General features: G+C 45.2%; 1 protein-coding gene across 2 annotated transcripts in view; it reads right to left on the reverse strand.

The window, feature by feature from the left end:
• The window catches only part of ARFGEF1 (ADP ribosylation factor guanine nucleotide exchange factor 1), a 456,734-nt gene that overhangs the window by 276,665 nt on the left and 157,574 nt on the right, over window positions 1-22,495 (reverse strand). For both annotated transcript variants that reach the window (XM_030215298.1, XM_030215307.1), the window contains exons 15-17: window positions 11,919-12,030; window positions 726-931; window positions 512-596 (exon numbers count right to left, since the gene is read on the reverse strand). In XM_030215298.1, the coding sequence (XP_030071158.1) occupies window positions 512-596; window positions 726-931; window positions 11,919-12,030 (403 nt within the window). The remainder of the gene's footprint in view (window positions 1-511; window positions 597-725; window positions 932-11,918; window positions 12,031-22,495) is intronic.

A 22,495-nucleotide genomic window follows, 5' to 3' on the forward strand; every position in this document is an offset into this window, starting at 1 on the left:
CCCCCCCCCAAAAAAAAAAAAATAGCTTCAGATTTTAAGGCAGTGGGCTGGGAGAGGAGTGCGCAGGCAGCAGATAACAGCCCGGCAGAGGAGATGCGGCTACACTAACCCTAGCACCATGCTCCTTCCTGGGTTGTGCAGGCAACAAATTGCGCTAAGCGGGGTTTTCAGTTCTGGTGTAAGTGAAAACTTGTAAGTGCATTTGCTGCTTGCACAGCCCAGGAAGGAACATGACATTAGGGTAACTGTAGCCGCATATCCTCTGCTGGGCTGTTTTCTGCTGTCTGCGTTCTCCTCTCCCAGCTGCTGCTGTTTCTGTTAGCCGGCCCTGCGACACACTACTGCTGGACTAGACCCTTTGACATGCTCTGTTAAATAAAGATTTCTGCAAATATCTCTACAAAATACAAAAGTGGGCACCCTTTATATTATTTTATTTGCATATGCATAAAAGCTGATTTTAAAATAAACAGTATTCCAGAGATGTTTATGTACATTAAAAGTAACACACCTGTGGACTGTGAAGGTCTGTTGTCAACATGATAATCGAGTAAGCCAAGACATAGGCAGTGTCTGCACTAGCAAACAGGGTTTGCCTGTAAAGGAACACAATGCCATATTATCAGCTTGTTTAGTTCCTGTACAAAGAACCTGATTTAATAAGCATTTTTCCAACTCCAATGTTTCATAAGTAAATATAAAAGATACAGTTCTGTATTCCTTACCCTTGGTTACATTCCAAATATCTAGCAGCAAATTTCTCCATCAGACGATCAATTTTCTGAGCCTCTCCTGGAAGACGGAAGCCCTCTAGAAACATGCGGAGGGCTGAAACAAAGTCTTTGCCAGAGAAATCATGCTGATCTACATATGCGTACATGACTTCCTTGCTAAATTTATCGTTGTCACCGAGGAATTCCCCAACCTGAGTCTAGAAGAACAAGAAAAAGGATCTGTTTCCTGAAAATGTTTTGCTTTCATATTTTAAGATGTTTACACTTTAAACATAAGGAAACTATTCTAATCAAACTAAGCCCTCAGCTATGAAAAAAAACCCCAAACCCATCTCATTTTACCACATATTGCTATGCTTCTTGTATTGTTCATTAATACATAAACCAATTTGTTTAACTGTAGTAAGTGTTCTCTGTGGGCAACAGGATACAAATCCTCATAGATGGGTGATGTCACTGATAGAGCCTGGTGTGGAAAACACTTCTCCAGCTTCCACAATCTTCAAGAAGCTTTTGAGAAGTCCCACTGTGCATGCACATCACTTCTCTCCTGCCAATGTCAAGCAAGGATCGCCTAAGTTGTTTTTTAAAGCTTTGAGTACAATACAATTCCTTGAGGTGGAGGATGGGTATGTGGACCTGCACTTTGCTGTCCCTGGAAAATACCCTCTACAGGTAATTTGGGTTTCTCTGAGAACAAGCAGGATAGTGAATCTTCATCGATAGGACTCCCTAGATGCAGGTTATCTTCAACAGAAAAGGAAGAAATAATCATGAAAAGCGTTGCAGAAGAAGACACCAACATATTATTGATGGCAATAGCCAGCCATTTTATATTTTGTCCTTTTTATTTTTTTTGGAAATGAAGAAAAGGGGTCTTTTTTTTTTGGGGGGGGGGGGGGGGGGGGAGGACTGGGACAGAGTTGGATTCTAATCTCCAAAAAGATTCTGGAGGACAAACTGGTCATACCTACTGTCATGATAGAAGTCTCTTTCCAAACAGTAGTTACAGCTACAGTTTATCAAAATTTGATATACAGAGAGGCTCATTTTCAAAGCACTTAGCCTCCCAAAGTTCCATAGAAACCTATGGAACATAGCCTCCCAAAGTGCTTTGAAAATATGCCTCAGAGCGAATAGTTCATAGTGGTGTACAAGCATAAAACAATCTAAAACAATAAGAAAAGAATTCCATTAACCGACAGGAAAATCACTCATTCAATCTTTAAGGAAGCAGTATGAGGAAAAGGTAATGAAGAGGGGAGAAGGTAAAGGAGGGGGAAAGGGGTAAGATATAGACTCTGAAGTCGCAATTAGAGTCTAGCATTTTATGGGGTACGGTTGTAAACTTGTTTTAAAAAAGTGGGTTTTCAACTTAATCTTAAAGTCTTTGAAGGAGAGTTCTGACCTAATATTAGGGGAAAGATTGCTCCAAAGTTTGGCGGACAAGAAGAAAAAGGCAGAGTTACAAGTAGATTCATAGTGCGCCTTCCTTGGAGGAGGAAGTACAAGACGGTGAGCATCAATGGACCTTAGTTGTCAGTATGAGCTATATGGTATAGTAAGGAACAAGAGATAGGTTACATAGAGGGGCATAATCGAACGCGAACACTCATATGTAAAAACGTCCTTCTCCAGATACGGCTCCGCGAAGAGGCGGAGCGAACCGTAAAATTGAAATGAAATGGCCGTCCATCTTCGGTTTCGATTATACGGTTCAGCCTGCTGAAATCCCATCATTTGTGTCGACTCTAGAGATAGATGACACAAATGGTGAGATCGCTGGACCTAGAGATGGCCGTCCGCGGTTTTCAGCGATAATCAAAACCGCTGCCGGCCATCTCAAAAAAAGACCTAATCCAAGCCATTTGGTCGTGGGAGGGGCCAGCATTCGTAGTGCACTGGTCCCTCTGAGATGCCTCTATGCCAGCCTCAAATATCATACCTAGCTCCATGAGAGCAGTATGCAGGTCCCCGGAGCAATTTTAGTTTAGTTGGTGCTGCGCGGGACCCATGCAGAGAGCAAAAATCGGAAGAAAAAAAAAAACCATGCAAATGCAGTCAGGGACGTCCAAAAAAAAAAACATGCAAGTGCAGTCAGGGACGTCCAAATTAAAACAATAGTAATAGGGGGATTCGAACCAGAGCAATTTTAGTTTAGTTGGTGCTGCACGGGACCCATGCAGAGAGCAAAAATCGGAAGAAAAAAAAAACATGCAAGTGCAGTCAGGGACGTCCAAATTAAAACAATAGTAATTGTGGGATTTGAACCAGCCACCTTCTGATTACAAGACCTGAGCTCTAACCACTGCACCACTTATTCAGCTGCCTAGAGCTCCTTCCCTTTCCATTAAGTCCCTCCAAGTTTCTGTCAGCCAATCACAGCTCGTTTAGCTGACACCGATGTCAGGTAAATGAGCTGTGATTGGCTGACAGAAACTTGGAGGGACTTATTGGAAAGGGAAGGAATGTCTAAGCAACTGAATAAGTGGTGCAGTAGTAAGAGCACAAGTCTTGTAATCAGAAGGTGGCTGGTTTGAATCCCCCTATTATTATTGTTTTAATTTGGACGTCCCTGACTGCACTTGCATGTTTTTTTTTTTTTTTGGACGTCCCTGACTGCACTTGCATGTTTTTTTTTTTTTTGGACGTCCCTGACTGCACTTGCATGTTTTTTTTTTCTTCTGATTTTTGCTCTCTGCATGGGTCCCGTGCAGCACCATCTAAACTACAATTGCTCGGGGGACCTGCATACTGCTGTCATGGAGCTAGGTATGGTATTTGAGGCTGACGGAGGCTGGAAAAAATATTTAAACAGTTTGTTTTTTTAGGGTGGGAGGGGGTTAGTAACCACTGGGGGAGACAGGGGAGATCATCCCCGATTCCCTCCGGTGGTCATCTGGTCAGTTTGGGCACTTTTTGGAAGCTTGGTCGTGAAAAAAACAGGACCAACTTTGTGTGGACTAAATGCTCATCAGGGACGACTTGCTTCTTTCCATTATCAGGCGCGGAGGTCCATCTGTTAACCACACCCCGGAAAGCCCCTGTCCCGCCTTCGCTACCGTTCGGCCACGCCCCCGAGAATTTCGCCCGTCCCCGTGACGGAAAGCAGTTGGGGCCGTCCAAATTCAGCTTTCGATTATACCTGTTTTTGAGATGGACGTCCATCTCCTGATTTGTGTCGGAAGATGGGCGTCCGTCTCTTTTGAAAATAAGCTGGATAGTAACATAGTAGATGACGGCAGAAAAAGACCTGCACGGTCCATCCAGTCTGCCCAACAAGATAAACTCATATGTGCTACTTTTTGTGTATACCTTACCTTGATTTGTATCTGTCATTTAGATTAAACAGATATCAAACCAGTTTAAATCACAGCAAGCAAATCACAATATTAGTAGAGTTGGGCAACCAATGTGAAGAGACTTATGCATCAGGAAGAATATTCTGAAAATGATAAGTAGGTGGACTGGTAACCAGTGAAGAGTAGTTAAGAGTGGAGTAACACGATCATATTTCCAGGCCCTGAACAGGAGACGAGCAGTGGAATTTTGCAGGGTTTGATTTCTGGTAAGTTGGCTCTTTGAAATACCTACATAGACTGAATTACAATAATCAAGTCTCGAAATTATGAATGCGTGAATCAGGGTGTACAATGAGGAAAAGTCTAGGTAATCATGGAAGTGACAGAGTTTACGCAGTGACAAAAAACACGAGTTTAACAACTTGTGAGACTTGATGAGAGTATGTTTGTGCAGCGCTGCGTACACTTTGTAGCGCTATAGAAATGCTAAATAGTAGTAGTAGTAGTAGTAGAATGTAAGTCAAAAATTATGCCCAGGTAGTGGAAAGAGTAACCAGTGGACAGAGGCATACTGAAGAAATGTGGAATAATTAAAGGTTTTCCATGGAAACCTGTGATCCAACAGACGGCTTCAAACAAGTCTGTGGGTATGTAACCAGGAAGTGAGAGCATCTAAGCAATTTTGCAATTGATGAAGATCAGGATTTATAGGAAAGGAGGGAAAATGAGCAGAATATCAACAGCATAGAAAAGAAATTTATAATGTGATCCCAAATTAATGTAGCAAGTGGTCTCAGATATATGTTAAGGAGGAGAAGTGAAAGAATGAAGCCCTCAGGTACTCCGCAACAAAGGGAATGTTCAGGAGAGGTAGAGGAGGGAGTGAAACTAGGAAAGACCAGTCAGCAAACTAAAAGACAAATCAACAACACAGTATTCCCGCAATCCAATTTTCTGTTAATTGGAAAGCAGAAGGGAATGGGTTAACTAAGTTAAAAGCAGCCAAGAGATCTAAAAAGATGACCAAAGCTCTATCTCCCTCATCCAGGGAGGAGTGTAAGTTCGCTCAGAAATACTGTAATGGTAGTTTCTATGCCATGATGATTCCTAAAAACCTATCTGTTGCGGATGCAATATGGATGAATGTTCACAATGGGAGAGTAGTTAATTAAAGACAACCTTTTCGGTTAATTTGGAAGTAAAAGGAAGACTGAAAAGTGGACGATAGTTGGCTGAACATAGAGGATCAGAGGGTTCTTTTTTGGTGGTGGTGGGGGGGGGGGGGTTATACTGCAGTGATAGCAGCTTGCTTTTAAGGACCTAAAGTCAGATTTTGGGAGACCATTTGGAGATGTAGTGAAAAGATACCATAGGAAGGGTAGGTGATCCATTTGAAGGGTAAAAGATCTAGCAAACAAAGGGAAAGAGAAATGGGATGGGACTTGATATACCACCTTTCTGTGGTTACAATCAAAGTGGTCTACACTAATATTATACACATTAACCACTAGGCTACTCACAGCAAACAGGTATGTGCATGGAACTTACCATGTTAGAGCACTGCTGAACCATAGAGTTAAAAAAATACCCCATTCCGTTGATAGCCTAGGCCTTTCGGCATGGTAAAGAGGTGATAAGATCGGAATTGGCAATGCACTATTTGCAAATTGGCAATGCACTATTTGTATCAGCCTGAAAAAAGTTGCAGAGACAGCTAACCTTAAGAGCTGAATTCCAGCAATGGCTTTTCTCATTAAACGATAAGGATTGGAAGTCAGAAAGAAAGACCGAGGCAAGGGAGGGAGTGGTTTCAGGATCATGAGGAAGAAACAAACCCATACGGCTTTGGGAAGGCCTACTATCAGAGGCACAAAGAACTGGGAGTAACACACATAGTAACATTGTAGATGACGGCAGAAAAAGACCTGCATGGTCTATCCAGTCTGCCCAACAAGATAGGAACAGAGAATTTCCAAGAACTTGTCACAAGGAGATGAACTGACCATGCTAGAGGGTAAGAATGCAAAACGGAAACAGTAAAAGCTAAAGAGGAGGAAGCAATTATAAGATCAAGGATATGAATATTTTGGGAACTGTACAAACTGAGTAAGACCAATGTCACAAGATAAAGAGAGAAATGACACAGAACACAAGTGGTGGGGAAGATAGCTGACAGCAGACCAATTAGTCTCACATCTGGGTGACGTCATCCGATGGAGCCCAGAGTGGATGCGAACTTGTAAGTAATGCAGAAGTATCTAGCAGCGTCCCAATGAGCATGCGCTGATGCTTCCTGCCCGACTCACGAGCTTGGGTCCTCCAGTTAGATGAAAAAGCAAAAAGCAGATAAGCATACTACCAACTTCAACTCCCAGCGGAGGTGGGAGGGTACGTGAGAATAATTGGTCTGCTGTCCTCGGAGAATACTAGCTACAGGTTAAGTATTTTTGCTTTCTCCGAGGACAAGCAGGCCTTCTTATTCTCACATCTGGGAATCCCTAACTGCCAAGCTCACCGAAAACAAGAAAGCTAGGATAATTGAGTTTTGAAACGTTGAGACTAAAACTTCAATCAAACAAACTATATCTAATCTAGCTGTGCAGGTGCAGCCTGGAACAGAATAAAACAGGGTCTAGGAGGGTGGAGTTGGATTCTAGACGCTGAACAAATTCTGCAGAACTGCCTGTCCAAACCAACTGTTGCGTCAGATATCCTGATCAAGACAGCATAAAACTGCACCAGAGGAAAATCACCACTGGAAGTTACACCGGAGAATAGCATATGCATTGAAGCAAGTTTACCACTTAAAGTTAAGTGAAAGTTTGGAGATTATTGCAAGCTTTATAGTACATATACATAAGTACATAAGTATTACCATACTGGGACAGACCAAAGGTTCATCAAGCCCAGCATCCAGTTTCCAACAGTGGCCGATCCAGGTCACAAATACCTGGCAAGATCCTCAAAAAAGTACAAAACATTTTATGCTGCTTATCCCAGAAATATTTTCCCCAAGTCCAATTTAATAATGGTCTATGGACTTTTCCTTTAGGAAGCTGTCCAAACCTTTTTTAAACTCTGCTAAGCTAACCACCTTTACCACATTTTCTGGCAACGAATTCCAGAGTTGAATTACACGTTGAGTGAAGAAAAAGTTTCTCTGATTCGTTTTAAATTTACTACTTTGTAGCTTCATCGCATGCCCCCTAGTCCTAGTATTTTCGGAAAGCGTAAACAGACGCTTCACGACTACCCGTTCCACTCCACTCATTATTTATATCATATCTCCCCTCAGCCGTCTTTTCTCCAAGCTGATTAGCCCCTGCCACTTTTGCCTTTCTTTATAGGGAAGTCGTCCCATCCCCTTTTATCATTTTCGCCGCCCTTCTCTGCACCTTTTCTAATTCCACTATATCCTTTTTGAGATGCGGTAACCAGAACTGAACACAATATTCGAGGTGCGGTCACACCATGGAGCATTATAACGTCCTCATTTTTGTTTTCCATTCCTTTCCTAATAATACCTAACATTCCATTTGCTTTCTTAGCCGCCACAGCACACTGAGCAGAAGGTTTCAATGCATCATCAACGACAACATCTAGATCCCTTTCTTGGTCGGTGACTCCTAAAATGGAACCTTGTATGACGTAGCTATAATTCGGGTTCCTCTTTCTCACATGCATAAAAAAATGGACTATTGAACAACACAATACTAAATATTGGCAGGCAGGGATGGACTATGGTGCTAAGATGGTGGGATGGTGGTATTACATACAATATGACTTTGGTCAAGTGTAATGCACCCAATACTGAGCACTAATCACCGAATTATTATAGTAATTTGTAATAGCTAGTTGAGTAATACATCGTTGAGATACAAGTATAGGTTTCTTTAAGTTAGCAGATTTATATATTATAGAAACCGAAAGTAAATTAATACCCAGCAAAATAATTTTGGAGTTAAAATTTAATGCCAAGAAGTGCAGAGTGATGCACTTGGGGTGCAGAAATACAAAAGAAATGTGCCGAGGGGAGAGATGGTAAGCTCGGCTCAGGAGACAGACCTTGGGTTGATGATGTCTGAATATCTCAAGGTGATGAAACAGTGCAACAAGGCGGTGGCCGTGGCCGTGGCCAGAAGGATGCTAGGCTGCATAGGAGTTGATGTCCCTGTACAAGTCATTGGTGAGGCACCACTTGGAGCATTTTGTTCAGTTTTGGAGGCCTTATCTCACTAAGGATGCAAAAAGCAGTTCATAGAAAAGCAATGAAAATGGTAGAGGATTTATGTAGCAAGACTACATGGAGAGACTTACTGACCCTGGAGGAAAGGAGAAACAGGAGTGATATCATACAGACGTGCAAATATTTGAAAGGTATTAATCCGCAAACAAACCTTTTACAGAGATGGGAAGGAGGTAGAACCAGAGGGTATGAACTGAGGATGAAAGGGGGCCGACTCAGGAATAATGTCAGGAAGTATTTTTTCATGAGAGGGTAGTAGATACCTGGAATGCCCTCCTGCGGGAGGTGGTAGAGAAGAAAATGGTAAAGGATTACAAAAATGTGCGGGACAAACAATAAAGGAATCCTGAATAGAAGAATCGGATCCAAAGAAGCTTAGTGGAGATTAAGAAGGAAAGCAGGTGCTGGGCAGACTTCTACAGTCTGTGCCCTGATCGAGGCTGAATACATTTGGATAGGCTGGAGTGGAGCTATTCAGGGACTTTAACAACAACTTCAGAAATTTTAGAACAAGGCCAGTGCTGGGCAGACTTCTACAGTCTATGCCCTAAAAATGAAAGGGTAAATCAAGATCAGGTATACATATGATGTATCACTTCATACCATATGCAATGAGTTTATCTTATTGGGCAGACAGGATGAACCATCGAGGTCTTTATCTGCCGTCACTACTATGTTACCATGCTATTTCCCAGGAGACCAGTTTCAGCTACCTAGGCCCATCCCTGTGGAACTCCCTGCCATCTTACATCTGTTTAGCATCTTCTTACCTACATTTAAAATACTGCTCAAAACCCACCTGTTTATTGAATCTTTTGGCTCATCTTCATCATAGCTTCATCTCCCCTCCCTCCTGTTTCCACTCTTGTCTGTATTTTTTTAAAATTGTAAACCGCATAGTCACATCTATGGATCACTTGCGGTATATCAACTGCTGGAAATAAATAAATAAAGGTGAGTTCCAAAGGAGGAAAATTTTTATTTTCTTGTAGTGTTGGATTTGATAGGGAACCAGTTAAACCTTCTTCATAGTATCTGGCTGGTTCATAGGCAAAATCCTAGGTGTGCTCGTCTCTGAACCTATGATAAACTCCAAATCTCTGCCATCAATGTAAGTTGGCCTCAAATGAGTGTGTCAAGACATCAATATCCAGAGTCTCAGTGTCCTCCTCTGATGCACTGGAGATGAATACTGGTGCAACAGAGATCGAATCTGAGGTCCTCTGAGGTCTTGGCATCTGCATTGGTGTTTCTCCTTTAGGGAGTGCATAACGTTCAAGCCATCTCAATGCAGACACTAATAAAAAACAAAGCACTGCACTAAGGATGCTTTCCTGTTATTCACTGATCCTTCTATTGAGCTACTCAGAAACTGCAAAGGTCAAAGGCAATGTGGAGCCAGTATATGTGTCATTGAAAAAAAAAAACTGCACTGAAATCAAACAGCTGAATGATTGCAGTTAAAACCTGACCGGATGGCTTAAGGCCTATTAAAAAAAAAAAAAAAAAACCCCAAGATGAATTGGGGGGGGTGGGGGGGGGGGGGGGGGAGGAACCCCTACTCAGGGAAGTACTGAGGACAAACAACTACAAGACGATGAAAGTGTTTAAACAATCTGAGGGAGTTACTTTAAACAAAGTTCTAACGAGGGGCACCAATAACACGTCTGATTTGCTCCACATAAAAACTGAGGCAGTATCCACATGACAGTGGCAGGAAGAAAGTGTCAACTATCAGGCTCATTTTTGAAATAGAAGGACACCCATCTTTCGACACAACCTGGAAGATGGGCGTCCTTCTCACAGGGTCGTCCAAATCGGTATAATCGAAAGCCGATTTTGGACGTCCCCAACTGCTTTCCATCGCAGGGATGGCCAAAGTTCAAGGGGGTGTATCGGAGGCAGGACTTGGACATGCCTAACACTTGGATGTCCTCAATCCATAATGGAAAAAAAAAAGGGCGTCCCTGACGAGCACTTGGATGACTTTACCTGGTCCTGTTTTTCTTATGACCAAGGCACAAAAAGGTGGCCGAAATGACTAGATAACTACTGGAGAGAATCGGGGATGACCTCCCCTTACTCCCCCAGTGGTCACTAACCCCCTCCCACCCTCAAAAACATCTTTAAAAATATTTTTTGTCAGCCTCTATGCCAGCCTCAGATGTCATACTCAGGTCCATGACAGCAGTATGCAGGTCCCTGGAGCAGTTTTAGAGGGTGCAGTGCACCAGGCAGGCGGACCCAGGCCCATCCCCCTCCCTACTGGTTACGTTTGTGGAGGAAACAATGAGCCCTCCAAAACCCACCAGAAACCCACTGTACCCACATCTAGGTGCCCCCCTTCACCCATAAGGGCTATGGTAGTGGTGTACAGTTGTGGGTAGTGGGTTTTAGGAGGGGTTTGGGGGGCTCAGCAGACAAGGTAAGGGAGCTATGTTCCTGAGAGCATTTTATGAAGTCCACTGCAGTGCCCCCTAGGGTGCCCGGCTGGTGTCCTGGCATGTCAGGGGGACCAGTGCACTACAAATGCTGGCTCCTCCCACGACCAAAGGGCTTGCATTTGGTCATTTCTGAGATGGGCGTCCTTGGTTTCCATTATCGCCGAAAATCAGAAGCGACCAAGTCTAGGGACGACCATCTCTAAGGACGACCTAAATTTCAAGATTTGGGTGATCCCGACTGTATTATCGAAAAGAAACATGGACACTCATCTGGTTTCGATAATACGGGTTTCTACACCCCTCCATCGAGACGTTTTGCAAGGACGTCCTCAACAAAATTTGGGCGGCCCTTTCGATTATGCCCCTCCACGTGTGCTGGGGCTTTTCAAAGCTTCTAAAAGAATGTGGAAGCTGAAGAACCTTTTTCTTATACTGACCTCCATCAGTGATGTTACTCATCTGTGAGAATTTGCTATCCTGCTTGTCCTCAGAGAAAGCAGTAAAACTAGCTGCAATGAACCATAAATGCATAGATCTTTTTTTAAAACAGCAATTTGGCTTTTCCATTTGTGACTCTATACCAGGTTATAACTAACTAAAAAAAAAAATCACTGTGGTTGATTTTTTAAAGCTAATTATCCGGGTAGCAGATAACTGACGCTCACCAGGCACAGCAGTGCTATTCAGTGACATTATCCAGACAGTGCTGCAGAATATTGTATCTGCTCACCTCAGCACTATTCAGGTAGTGCTGGTACAGTCAGAGAGCAGAGCTAAAGCAGAGTTGGAAGGTATCGGGTTCAGGGGTGTAGCCATACCTTACGGTGGGAGGGGGCCAGAGCCCGAGGTTGGGGGCACATTTTTTCCCCTTAATCCTAGTTTATTTTGTTGTGCTTGAATTAATTTTTTTAATCAGTCTGGAAAAGACTTAGTTTATTCTGTTTGGTTGTTTTTTTTTTTTTCTTTTTTCTGCTGCAGTCCTTATTTAATCTCTACTACCTCCAAGCTTCTTCCTCACTAACCCCCAGGCTACTCGTTCACCTTACAGTCAGCATCTACCCCTCCCCTCTTCTTTCTAGGATTTCTACAGCCTAGTGTGTGATTTTATGTATTGTAACAGAGAGACAACGTGTTACCTTACATTTTCAGGCAAAAGATTAGCAAATCTGAAATTGTTAAATAATTTGCTTACTGAGTCTAATCTTTCCTCTTGATGCAAGAATTGTGCTATGTCTTCTTGAGAAGTGCCAAGCATCCCTTGTTCTTGCAAGTACTGTATTCCTCTCTTTGGTTTCTTATTAAATCTGTACAAGAAATAAAACAGTGTGTGTGAAGGAGCATGTTGTAAATCAATTGTATTCTTTTGCAGAGAAGGACGACCAAGTTAAAATAAATACCTGTAGTATTAAAGTTGTATTGTACATGATATTAACTTTGGAAGTAAAGGGTCAAAAAATTAATTTTTAAATATTTCTAAATAACCCGTATGTTAATTGTTCTGCTCTAATTATCTATTCCCCTTGTCTGGCTTATTCTTCCTGTGCACCACTTTCTTGCTGTGCACCACTTTGAGTGAATTTCTTCAAAGAGGCAGTAAATAAATCCTAATAAATCCTGCAAGATACATAACAAGTACAGTTAATACAATCTGAAAACCCATTTCTTCATGACTTACTAACAATGGATGCCAACGTGAAATATGTTAGTTACAAAAATAATATAAAAAAGGGTAAACAGGTAGCTTTGAAAAAAAGACAACTGAGATAGAAGTTTATAAAATTGTGTGTAGAATTGAACAGTTCAATAGGGAACTGTTGTTTAACCTTTCAAATAACACTGAAACAAGAGGACATCCATGAAATTAATAACCAGCAAAATGAAAAAATAAATTGTAGGAAGTATTTATTTCACACAAAAACTGTGAAATCAGTTGCCAGAGGATGTGGCCAAAACAAATAAACACAGCAGGATTCAAAAGCGTCTTGGACAAGTTCTTGAAGGAAAGGTCCATAAAAAATTATTAGCCAGATAGAGCTGGGAGAGCTCAGGTCCTCCCAAGGCAGACTTGCTACAAAGTGATGAAGTTGCATGTATGTAAAAATATCAATGGCTGGAAAAGAAAACTTTTGCTTTAGATCCTCCAGGCTTCATTTTACCCTCAGATGTCATAACATGGAGTAAATATTTAACACCTTTACTGACCCATTGCCGAAACACCCTACAATGTTGCTCAGGTGGAAAAGGATTCTGAGAATCTACATATAAGGAGAAAGTGATGATGTCTACAAATCCACCGCCACATGGCCTTGTTGGTCAGCAGCAAGTGGGACTCTTTTTTTTTTTTTTTTTTTTTAATAATGAAGGCAACAAACAGCTGAAGTGAACTCCATCAGTTAGTATATGCTCAAGAGATGTAACTAAGAAGTTTTGTGTATCACAGTACCAATCATTAATGTGGCACATACAAGATGTCTCAAATTCAATAGACCCAACCCCTAATTTATTTTTTATTTTTGTTACATTTGTACCCTGCACTTTCCCACTCATGGCAGGCTCAATGCGGCGGGCAATGGAGGGTTAAGTGACTTGCCCAGAGTCACAAGGAGCTGCCTGTGCCAGGAATCAAACTCGGTTCCTCAGTTCCCCAGGACCAAAGTCCACCACCCTAACCACTAGGCCACTCCTCCACTCATCACTGTAGGTGTCTATATGATAGAGACAGACAATCGTGACAGCTTCCCTTTGACATACTGTAATAACCTGTGCAAAAGCTTCTCATCACGAGTTTTCAAAAACAAAGGCAACATTTGAAACACACATAACCAGTGTGGTGCTAAAAGCATATTGAAGTGAATCCTCCCCATCAATGAAAGGGGATACGTCCGCCAAGTATTCTGTAAGCCACATTGAGCCTGCAAATGGGTGAGATAATGTGGGATACAAATGCAATAAATAAATAAATAAAAACCTGGTGCAAGTATCCTTCAACACTCTATTTACATTAACATCATATAATTGAGAGCGGTTGGCTGGAGTATAAATTCTCAAATATTGAGGACTCTATCAATCCAAGCCAAAGGAAAGTTTTCTTCCCATTGGGTTTACAAAACCTGACAAGAGGCCAAATTCGCTAATAAGTTATAACAGTTTAAACAAAGACTCTTGCCAGTTACCCCAAACCACCAACAGATCATCTGTAAATGCCAGTAACTTAATCTGATAATCCAAAATTGTGACTCTTCGAACCTACGCAAAGTCCTTCAGGATGTGCAGCAGGGGCTTCAAAGACAACAAAAATAATGGAGACAAAGGACATGCATCCCATTTACAAGCAAAGAAGCCTGCGGATAAGTATAACGGGCATGTACAGCCTGCAAAACCCAGCTTTTAAAACCCATATAAATAAGGACTGAAAATGAATAATTCCAGCCAACCTTGTCAAATGCCTTCTCTGTGTCAAGGCTCACAAACATAAAGGCACTTTAGTCTGCTGGCAGTGCACTATCACTAACAATTTGTGGATGTTGGGCTCCCATTGTCTGTGTTTGACAAACCCCAACTGACTTTCTCCCACAACCCAAGGAAGCACATCAGCCAACCTACCAGTCAGCACCCTAGATAATATCTTGATGACCACATTGATCAGGGAAATCGGTCGATAACAGTCTGCAAACTCCTTGGGTTGGGAAGGCTTAGGTATCAAAGTTATGAGTGCTGCATTTTCACGTAAAGGAAAGAACCCCCACTCCATCACTTCTGAGTAATAAGCAAGTAAAGGTCCAATAAGTTGTGTTTGAAGAAGCTTAAAACATTTCACCAGAAAATCCATCAGGCCCAGGGGCAGAGCATAGTTTTAGTGATTTAATGGCCTGTTGTAATTCTTTAGCAGAGAGAGACTTACTTAATATGGGAGAAACCTCTGCAGGAAGCCTGGGCAGTCCCAAGCGATCCAAATAATCACCAAGTTCAGACTCTCCCAGAGTGGTCCCTCCCTCGTAGACGTTGAAAATAACCAATGAGGATCTCGTTATATCTTCACTTTTAATTTTTCCATCCATCTATTGATCTTTTTTCTGGTCTTATCCACAGACCAGTTCAATCTTTCACCCCTCCATACCCGCCGGGGGATGATATTGGCCCAAGCTAAGCGGAACCTAGGCAGAATACAAGCCAACTTGAGAAGATCTGACGAAGAAGGGCAACCTTCGAAAGCTAATCAAGAAATGTATTAAGTTATGTCCAATAAAAAAGGTATCATCTTATTTTCTTTCCCAAGTTTTATTTTGTTTTATTTCTATTGATTCCCATTCTTCTTAAATTCCTATTCCCTTTCAACAATCCCATTCTCCCACAATACTCACTGGTTCCACAGCTCTCTTCAAAACCTCATGCAAGGCTCAGCCTGCACCTAACTCCAGCCTTTGCTACTCAGCCCCTAATTCCTGCGACTACAAGCCTCCTATCACAGTCACTGCACTGGAAGGGGAAAGGATTGGAGAGCTACAGCGAGCTAAACTGTGAAAAATATCCAGACACTTAAACCATCATTCTGACTTTGAACCCAGTACTTTACAAATTTGTAGAATCCTAAAAGAAATCCAGATAGTTGTCAATCCAAGGCTCCTGAGTCTTCAGCACATCTGATAGGGCCTCCCTAAACTTTTGGGCCTGAGGCATGTGCCTAGTTTGCCTATGCCATAATCCGGCTCTGCTGCCCCCAGACAAAAAGTAAAATACATCACTCACCCATCATCACTTCAGTTTCTGGTGTTCTATATCTGTCAATCTGATTTTCTGCAAACAAGTTACAGACACCTCAAACTATTCAGTACTGCGAGGGTCTTACTAGGTTTAAGAGAGGATGTAATCCCCCCAATGTTCCAGGTTATAATTCGGTTATTCAGAGTACTCATAGTTTTCTTAAAACATATAGCATTGCATCACAGTCAAGGCATAATATGGGGCCCAGGTGCCCAAACTTCACCTCATCTTGACTAAACCTGTCAGATGACTAAAGCACTCATGCCACTCACATCACTGCGGAAACCCAGGCCAAAGTATCGGCCTGCTTATCCAACATTGCTGCCTGGATGTCCAACCGCCACCTTAAAACTGAACATTGCCAAGACCGAGCTTATTGTCTTTCCACCCAAACCCACTTCTCCTCTCCTGCCACTCTCTATCTCAGTTGATAACACCCTCATCCTCCCCGTCTCATCTGCCCGCAACCTTGGAGTCATCTTCGACTCCTCCCTCTCCTTCTCTGCGCATATCCAGCAGATAGCCAAGACCTGTCGCTTCTTTCTCTACATCAGCAAAATTTGCCCTTTCCTCTCTAAGCACACCACCCGAACTCTCGTCCACTCTCTCATTACCTCTCACCTTGACTACTGCAACCTACTCCTCACTGGCCTCCCACTTAGCCATCTAGCCCCCCTTCAATCCGTTCAGAACTCTGCCGCACGTCTTATCTTCCGTCTGGACCGATATGCTCATATCACCCCTCTCCTCAAGTCACTTCACTGGCTTCCGATCAGGTACCGCATACAGTTCAAGCTTTCTCCTACTAACCTACAAATGCACTCGATCTGCAGCCCCTCATTATCTCTCTACCCTCATCTCCCCTTACGTTCCTACCCGAAACCTCCACTCACAGGACAAATCCCTCCTCTCAGCACCCTTCTCCACCACCGCCAACTCCAGGCTCCGCCCTTTCTGCCTCACCTCACCCTATGCTTGGAATAAACTCCCTGAGCCCATACTCCAAGCCCCCTCCCTGCCCATCTTCAAATCCTTGCTCAAAGCCCACTTCTTCAATGTCGCCTTCAGCACCTAACCTTTTACCTCTACTCTGGAAATCTAGACTACCCAGCTTGACATTTCGTCCTTTAGATTACAAGCTCCTTTGAGCAGGGACTGTCCTTCTTTGTTAAACTGTACAGTGCTGCGTAACCCTAGTAGCGCTTTAGAAATGTTAAGTAGTAGTACTTCTCCAAAGCCTATAAATACTCAAAAATCACTGCTCAAACCCCCCAGGTGTATCTTAGCCCCCACCCTCCCCAAACCCCAATCCATCAACATTACCCAAAGTATGTCACCAATCCTTCTCCACGGAATTGTGTGGAGGTAAGAGGACCAGATAATAAATCAAGAAACCCTACATCCCACCCTTTGTAGAGATTTCAATATAAAAAAGGCAGCTTCAGTGAACAAACCTAGATAAGAATCAAGTTTATCAGTTAACTTATCTAGAATTGGTTATCAGGTAAATAAGAGATTACCATGCTCTATTTATATCACATCAATAAATAGAGTAGCGAACAAAACCAGGATCAACAGGTGCTAATTTAAAACTTAGGATGTCATGTCGTCTGTCTGATTTAGCCAATTCAAGCAGAATTGAGCTTCCTCAGCTGGCTCATATGATTTCCAGCGGCTGTCAGAAAATATCTTGAAAACTGTCAAATACAGAAGTATGAATCAAATACTTTTCTCTGATAGGGCAGTGCAAATAGGGTGAAATTTCCTGCGACACTCCTGTAGGGCTGTAGAATAATCAAAATAAATGAACCCCATCCCCTTTGGCAGGGAAGTTCTTTGGTTAGCCATTGTTCTAACACGGCTGGCAGAGTTCGCTCGGGTAGGTGTTCTGGGAGGCCAGCGAATTGCAAGTCTTCTCTCCAGGATTGATTTTCTAACTCATACAGATTGTCGGCTTGGTTCCACAACTGTGCATCCATCTCAAACAATATTATTACCTGAATTGGTTATTACTCTATTTTTACCATTAACTTTCTCTTTGCATCATGTACAATTTCTCATTCATAACAGATTTTCTTAATCTTAAACATCCATAGCTATCCCAGTATGTTTATGATATTGTATTGTAAAATTGGGAAAATCACACTTGGTTCCTGCGCAGCCTCTGCGTCTCAATCTACACTGGCTACCAAGTACAAGAACGAATCGCTTTCAAGATCTGCACGTTAACACATAAAGCGAATGCTACATACCTGTAGAAGGTATTCTCCGAGGACAGCAGGCTGATTGTTCTCACTGATGGGTGACGTCCACGGCAGCCCCTCCAATCGGAAACTTCACTAGCAAAGTCCTTTGCTAGCCCTCGCGCGCCCGCGCGCACCGCGCATGCGCGGCCGTCTTCCCGCCCGAAACCGGCTCGAGCCGGCCAGTCCAGTATGTAGCAAGACAATACACTTCAAGGGAAGACACAACTCCAAAGGGGAGGCGGGCGGGTTTGTGAGAACAATCAGCCTGCTGTCCTCGGAGAATACCTTCTACAGGTATGTAGCATTCGCTTTCTCCGAGGACAAGCAGGCTGCTTGTTCTCACTGATGGGGTATCCCTAGCCCCCAGGCTCACTCAAAACAACAACATTGGTCAATTGGGCCTCGCAACGGCGAGGACATAACTGAGATTGACCTAAAAAATTTACCAACTAACTGAGAGTGTAGCCTGGAACAGAACAAACAGGGCCCTCGGGGGGTGGAGTTGGATCCTAAAGCCCAAACAGGTTCTGAAGAACTGACTGCCCGAACCGACTGTCGCGTCGGGTATCCTGCTGCAGGCAGTAATGAGATGTGAATGTGTGGACAGATGACCACGTCGCAGCTTTGCAAATTTCCTCCATGGTGGCTGACTTCAAGTGGGCTACCGACGCTGCCATGGCTCTAACATTATGAGCCGTGACATGACCCTCAAGAGCCAGCCCAGCCTGGGCGTAAGTGAAGGAAATGCAATCTGCTAGCCAATTGGATATGGTGCGTTTCCCTACAGCCACTCCCCTCTTGTTGGGATCAAAGAAACAAACAATTGGGCGGACTGTCTGTGGGGCTGTGTCCGCTCCAGATAGAAGGCCAATGCTCTCTTGCAGTCCAATGTGTGCAGCTGACGTTCAGCAGGGCAGGAATGAGGACGGGGAAAGAATGTTGGCAAGACAATTGACTGGTTCAGATGGAACTCCGACACAACCTTTGGCAGAAACTTAGGGTGAGTGCGGAGGACTACTCTGTTGTGATGAAATTTGGTGTAAGGGGCCTGGGCTACCAGGGCCTGAAGCTCACTGACTCTACGAGCCGAGGTAACTGCCACCAAGAAAATGACCTTCCAGGTCAAGTACTTCGGATGGCAGGAATTCAGTGGCTCGAAAGGAGGTTTCATCAGCTGGGTGAGAACGACATTGAGATCCCATGACACTGTAGGAGGCTTGACAGGGGGCTTTGACAAAAGCAAACCTCTCATGAAGCGAACAACTAAAGGCTGTCCTGAGATCGGCTTACCTTCCACTTGGTAATGGTATGCACTGATTGCACTAAGGTGAACCCTTACGGAGTTGGTCTTCAGACCAGACTCAGACAAGTGGAGAAGGTATTCAAGCAGGGTCTGTGTAGGACAAGAGCGAGGATCTAGGGCCTTGCTGTCACACCAGACGGCAAACCTCCTCCAATGAAAGAAGTAACTTCTCTTAGTGGAGTCTTTCCTGGAAGCAAGCAAGATGCGGGAGACACCCTCTGGCAGACCCAAAGAGGCAAAGTCTACGCCCTCAACATCCAGGCCGTGAGAGCCAGGGACTGGAGGTTGGGATGCAGAAGAGCCCCTTCGTCCTGCGTGATGAGGGTCGGAAAACACTCCAATCTCCACGGTTCTTCGGAGGATAACTCCAGAAGAAGAGGGAACCAGATCTGACGCGGCCAAAAGGGAGCAATCAGAATCATGGTGCCTCGGTCTTGCTTGAGTTTCAACAAAGTCTTCCCCACCAGAGGAATGGGAGGATAAGCATACAGCAGACCTTCCCCCCAATCCAGGAGGAAGGCATCCGACGCCAGTCTGCCGTGGGCCTGAAGCCTGGAACAGAACTGAGGGACCTTGTGGTTCACTTGAGATGCGAAGAGATCTACCAGGGGGGTGCCCCACGCCTGGAAGATCTGTCGCACCACACGGGAATTGAGCGACCACTCGTGAGGTTGCATAATCCTGCTCAACCTGTCGGCCAGACTGTTGTTTACGCCTGCCAGATATGTGGCTTGGAGCACCATGCCTTGACGGCGAGCCCAGAGCCACATGCTGACGGCTTCCTGACACAGGGGGCGAGATCCGGTGCCCCCCTGCTTGTTGACATAGTACATGGCAACCTGATTGTCTGTCTGAATTTGGATAATTTGGTGGGACAGCCGATCTCTGAAAGCCTTCAGAGCGTTCCAGATCGCTCGCAACTCCAGAAGATTGATCTGTAGATCGCTTTCTTGGAGGGACCACCTTCCTTGGGTGTGAAGCCCATCGACATGAGCTCCCCATCCCAGGAGAGACGCATCCGTGGTCAGCACTTTTTGAGGCTGAGGAATTTGGAAGGGACGTCCCAGAGTCAAATTGGAGCAAATCGTCCACCAATACAGGGATTCGAGAAAACTCGTGGACAGGTGGATCACGTCCTCTAGACCCCCGGCGGCCTGATACCACTGGGAGGCTAGGGTCCATTGAGCAGATCTCATGTGAAGGCGGGCCATGGGAGTCACATGAACTGTGGAGGCCATGTGGCCCAGCAATCTCAACATCTGCCGAGCTGTGATCTGCTGGGACGCTCGTACCCGCGAGACGAGGGACAACAAGTTGTTGGCCCTCGCCTCTGGGAGATAGGCGCGAGCCGTCCGAGAATCCAGCAGGGCTCCGATGAATTCGAGTTTCTGCACTGGGAGAAGATGGGACTTTGGGTAATTTATCACAAACCCCAGTAGCTCCAGGAGGCGAATAGTCATCTGCATGGACTGCAGGGCTCCTGCCTCGGATGTGTTCTTCACCAGCCAATCGTCGAGATATGGGAACACGTGCACCCCCAGCCTGCGAAGCGCCGCTGCTACCACAGCTAGGCACTTTGTGAACACCCTGGGCGCAGAGGCGAGCCCAAAGGGTAGCACACAGTACTGGAAGTGGCGTGCGCCCAGCTGAAATCGCAGATACTGTCTGTGAGCTGGCAGTATCGGGATGTGTGTGTAGGCATCCTTCAAGTCCAGAGAGCATAGCCAATCGTTTTGCTGAATCATGGGGAGAAGGGTGCCCAGGGAAAGCATCCTGAACTTTTCTTTTACGAGATATTTGTTCAGGGCCCTTAGGTCTAGGATGGGACGCATCCCCCCTGTTTTCTTTTCCACAAGGAAGTACCTGGAATAGAACCCCAGCCCTTCTTGCCCGGATGGCACGGGCTCGACCGCATTGGCGCTGAGAAGGGCGGAGAGTTCCTCTGCAAGTACCTGCTTGTGCTGGAAGCTGTAGGACTGAGCTCCCGGTGGACAATTTGGAGGTTGAGAGGCCAAATTGAGGGAGTATCCTTGCCGGACTATTTGGAGAACCCACTGATCGGAGGTTATGAGAGGCCACCTTTGGTGAAAAGCTTTCAACCTCCCTCCGACAGGCAGGTCGCCCGGCACTGACACTTGGGTGTCGGCTATGCTCTGCTGGAGCCAGTCAAAAGCTCGCCCCTTGCTTTTGCTGGGGAGCCGCGGGGCCTTGCTGATTCGCACGCTGCTGACGAGAGCGAGCGCGCTGGGGCTTAGCCTGGGCCGCAGGCTGTCGGGAAGGAGGATTGTACCTACGCTTGCCAGAAGTATAGGGAACAGTCTTCCTTCCCCCGAAAAATCGTCTACCTGTAGAGGTAGAAGCTGAAGGCTGCCGGCGGGCGAACTTGTCGAATGCGGTGTCCCGCTGGTGGAGAGACTCTACCACCTGCTCGACTTTTTCGCCAAAAATGTTATCCGCACGGCAAGGCAAGTCCGTAATCCGCTGCTGGACTCTATTCTCCAGGTCGGCGGCACGCAGCCATGAGAGCCTGCGCATCACCACACCTTGAGCAGCGGCCCTGGACGCAACATCAAAAGTGTCATAAACTCCTCTGGCCAGGAATTTTCTGCACGCCTTCAGCTGCCTGACCACCTCCTGAAAAGGCTTGGCTTGCTCAGGGGGAAGAGCATCAACCAAGCCCGCCAACTGCCGCACATTATTCCGCATGTGTATGCTCGTGTAGAGCTGGTAAGACTGGATCTTGGACACGAGCATAGAGGAATGGTAGGCCTTCCTCCCAAAGGAGTCTAAGGTTCTAGCGTCCTTGCCCGGGGGCGCCGAAGCATGTTCCCTAGAACTCTTAGCCTTCTTTAGGGCCAAATCCACAACTCCAGAGTCATGAGGCAACTGAGTGCGCATCAGCTCTGGGTCCCCATGGATCCGGTACTGGGACTCGATCTTCTTGGGAATGTGGGGATTAGTTAATGGTTTGGTCCAGTTCGCAAGCAATGTCTTCTTCAGGACATGGTGCAAGGGAACAGTGGACGCTTCCTTAGGTGGAGAAGGATAGTCCAGGAGCTCAAACATTTCAGCCCTGGGCTCGTCCTCCACAACCACCGGGAAGGGGATGGCCGTAGACATCTCCCGGACAAAGGAGGCAAAAGACAGACTCTCGGGAGGAGAAAGCTGTCTCTCAGGAGAGGGAGTGGGATCAGACGGAAGACCCCCAGACTCCTCGTCAGAGAAATATCTGGGATCTTCCTCTTCCTCCCACGAGGCCTCACCCTCGGTGTCAGACACAAGTTCACGGACCTGTGTCTGCAACCTCGCCCTGCTCGACTCCGTGGAACCCTGTCCACGATGGGGGCGTCGAGAGGTAGACTCCCTCGCCCGCATCGGCGAAGCTCCCTCCGCCGACGTAGTCGGGGAGCCTTCCTGGGAGGTGGCCGCGGTCGGTACCGCACGCGGTACCGACGTCGG

Source organism: Microcaecilia unicolor, chromosome 1 (genome assembly GCF_901765095.1).
Source record: "Microcaecilia unicolor chromosome 1, aMicUni1.1, whole genome shotgun sequence".
NCBI classification, from domain to species: domain Eukaryota; kingdom Metazoa; phylum Chordata; class Amphibia; order Gymnophiona; family Siphonopidae; genus Microcaecilia; species Microcaecilia unicolor.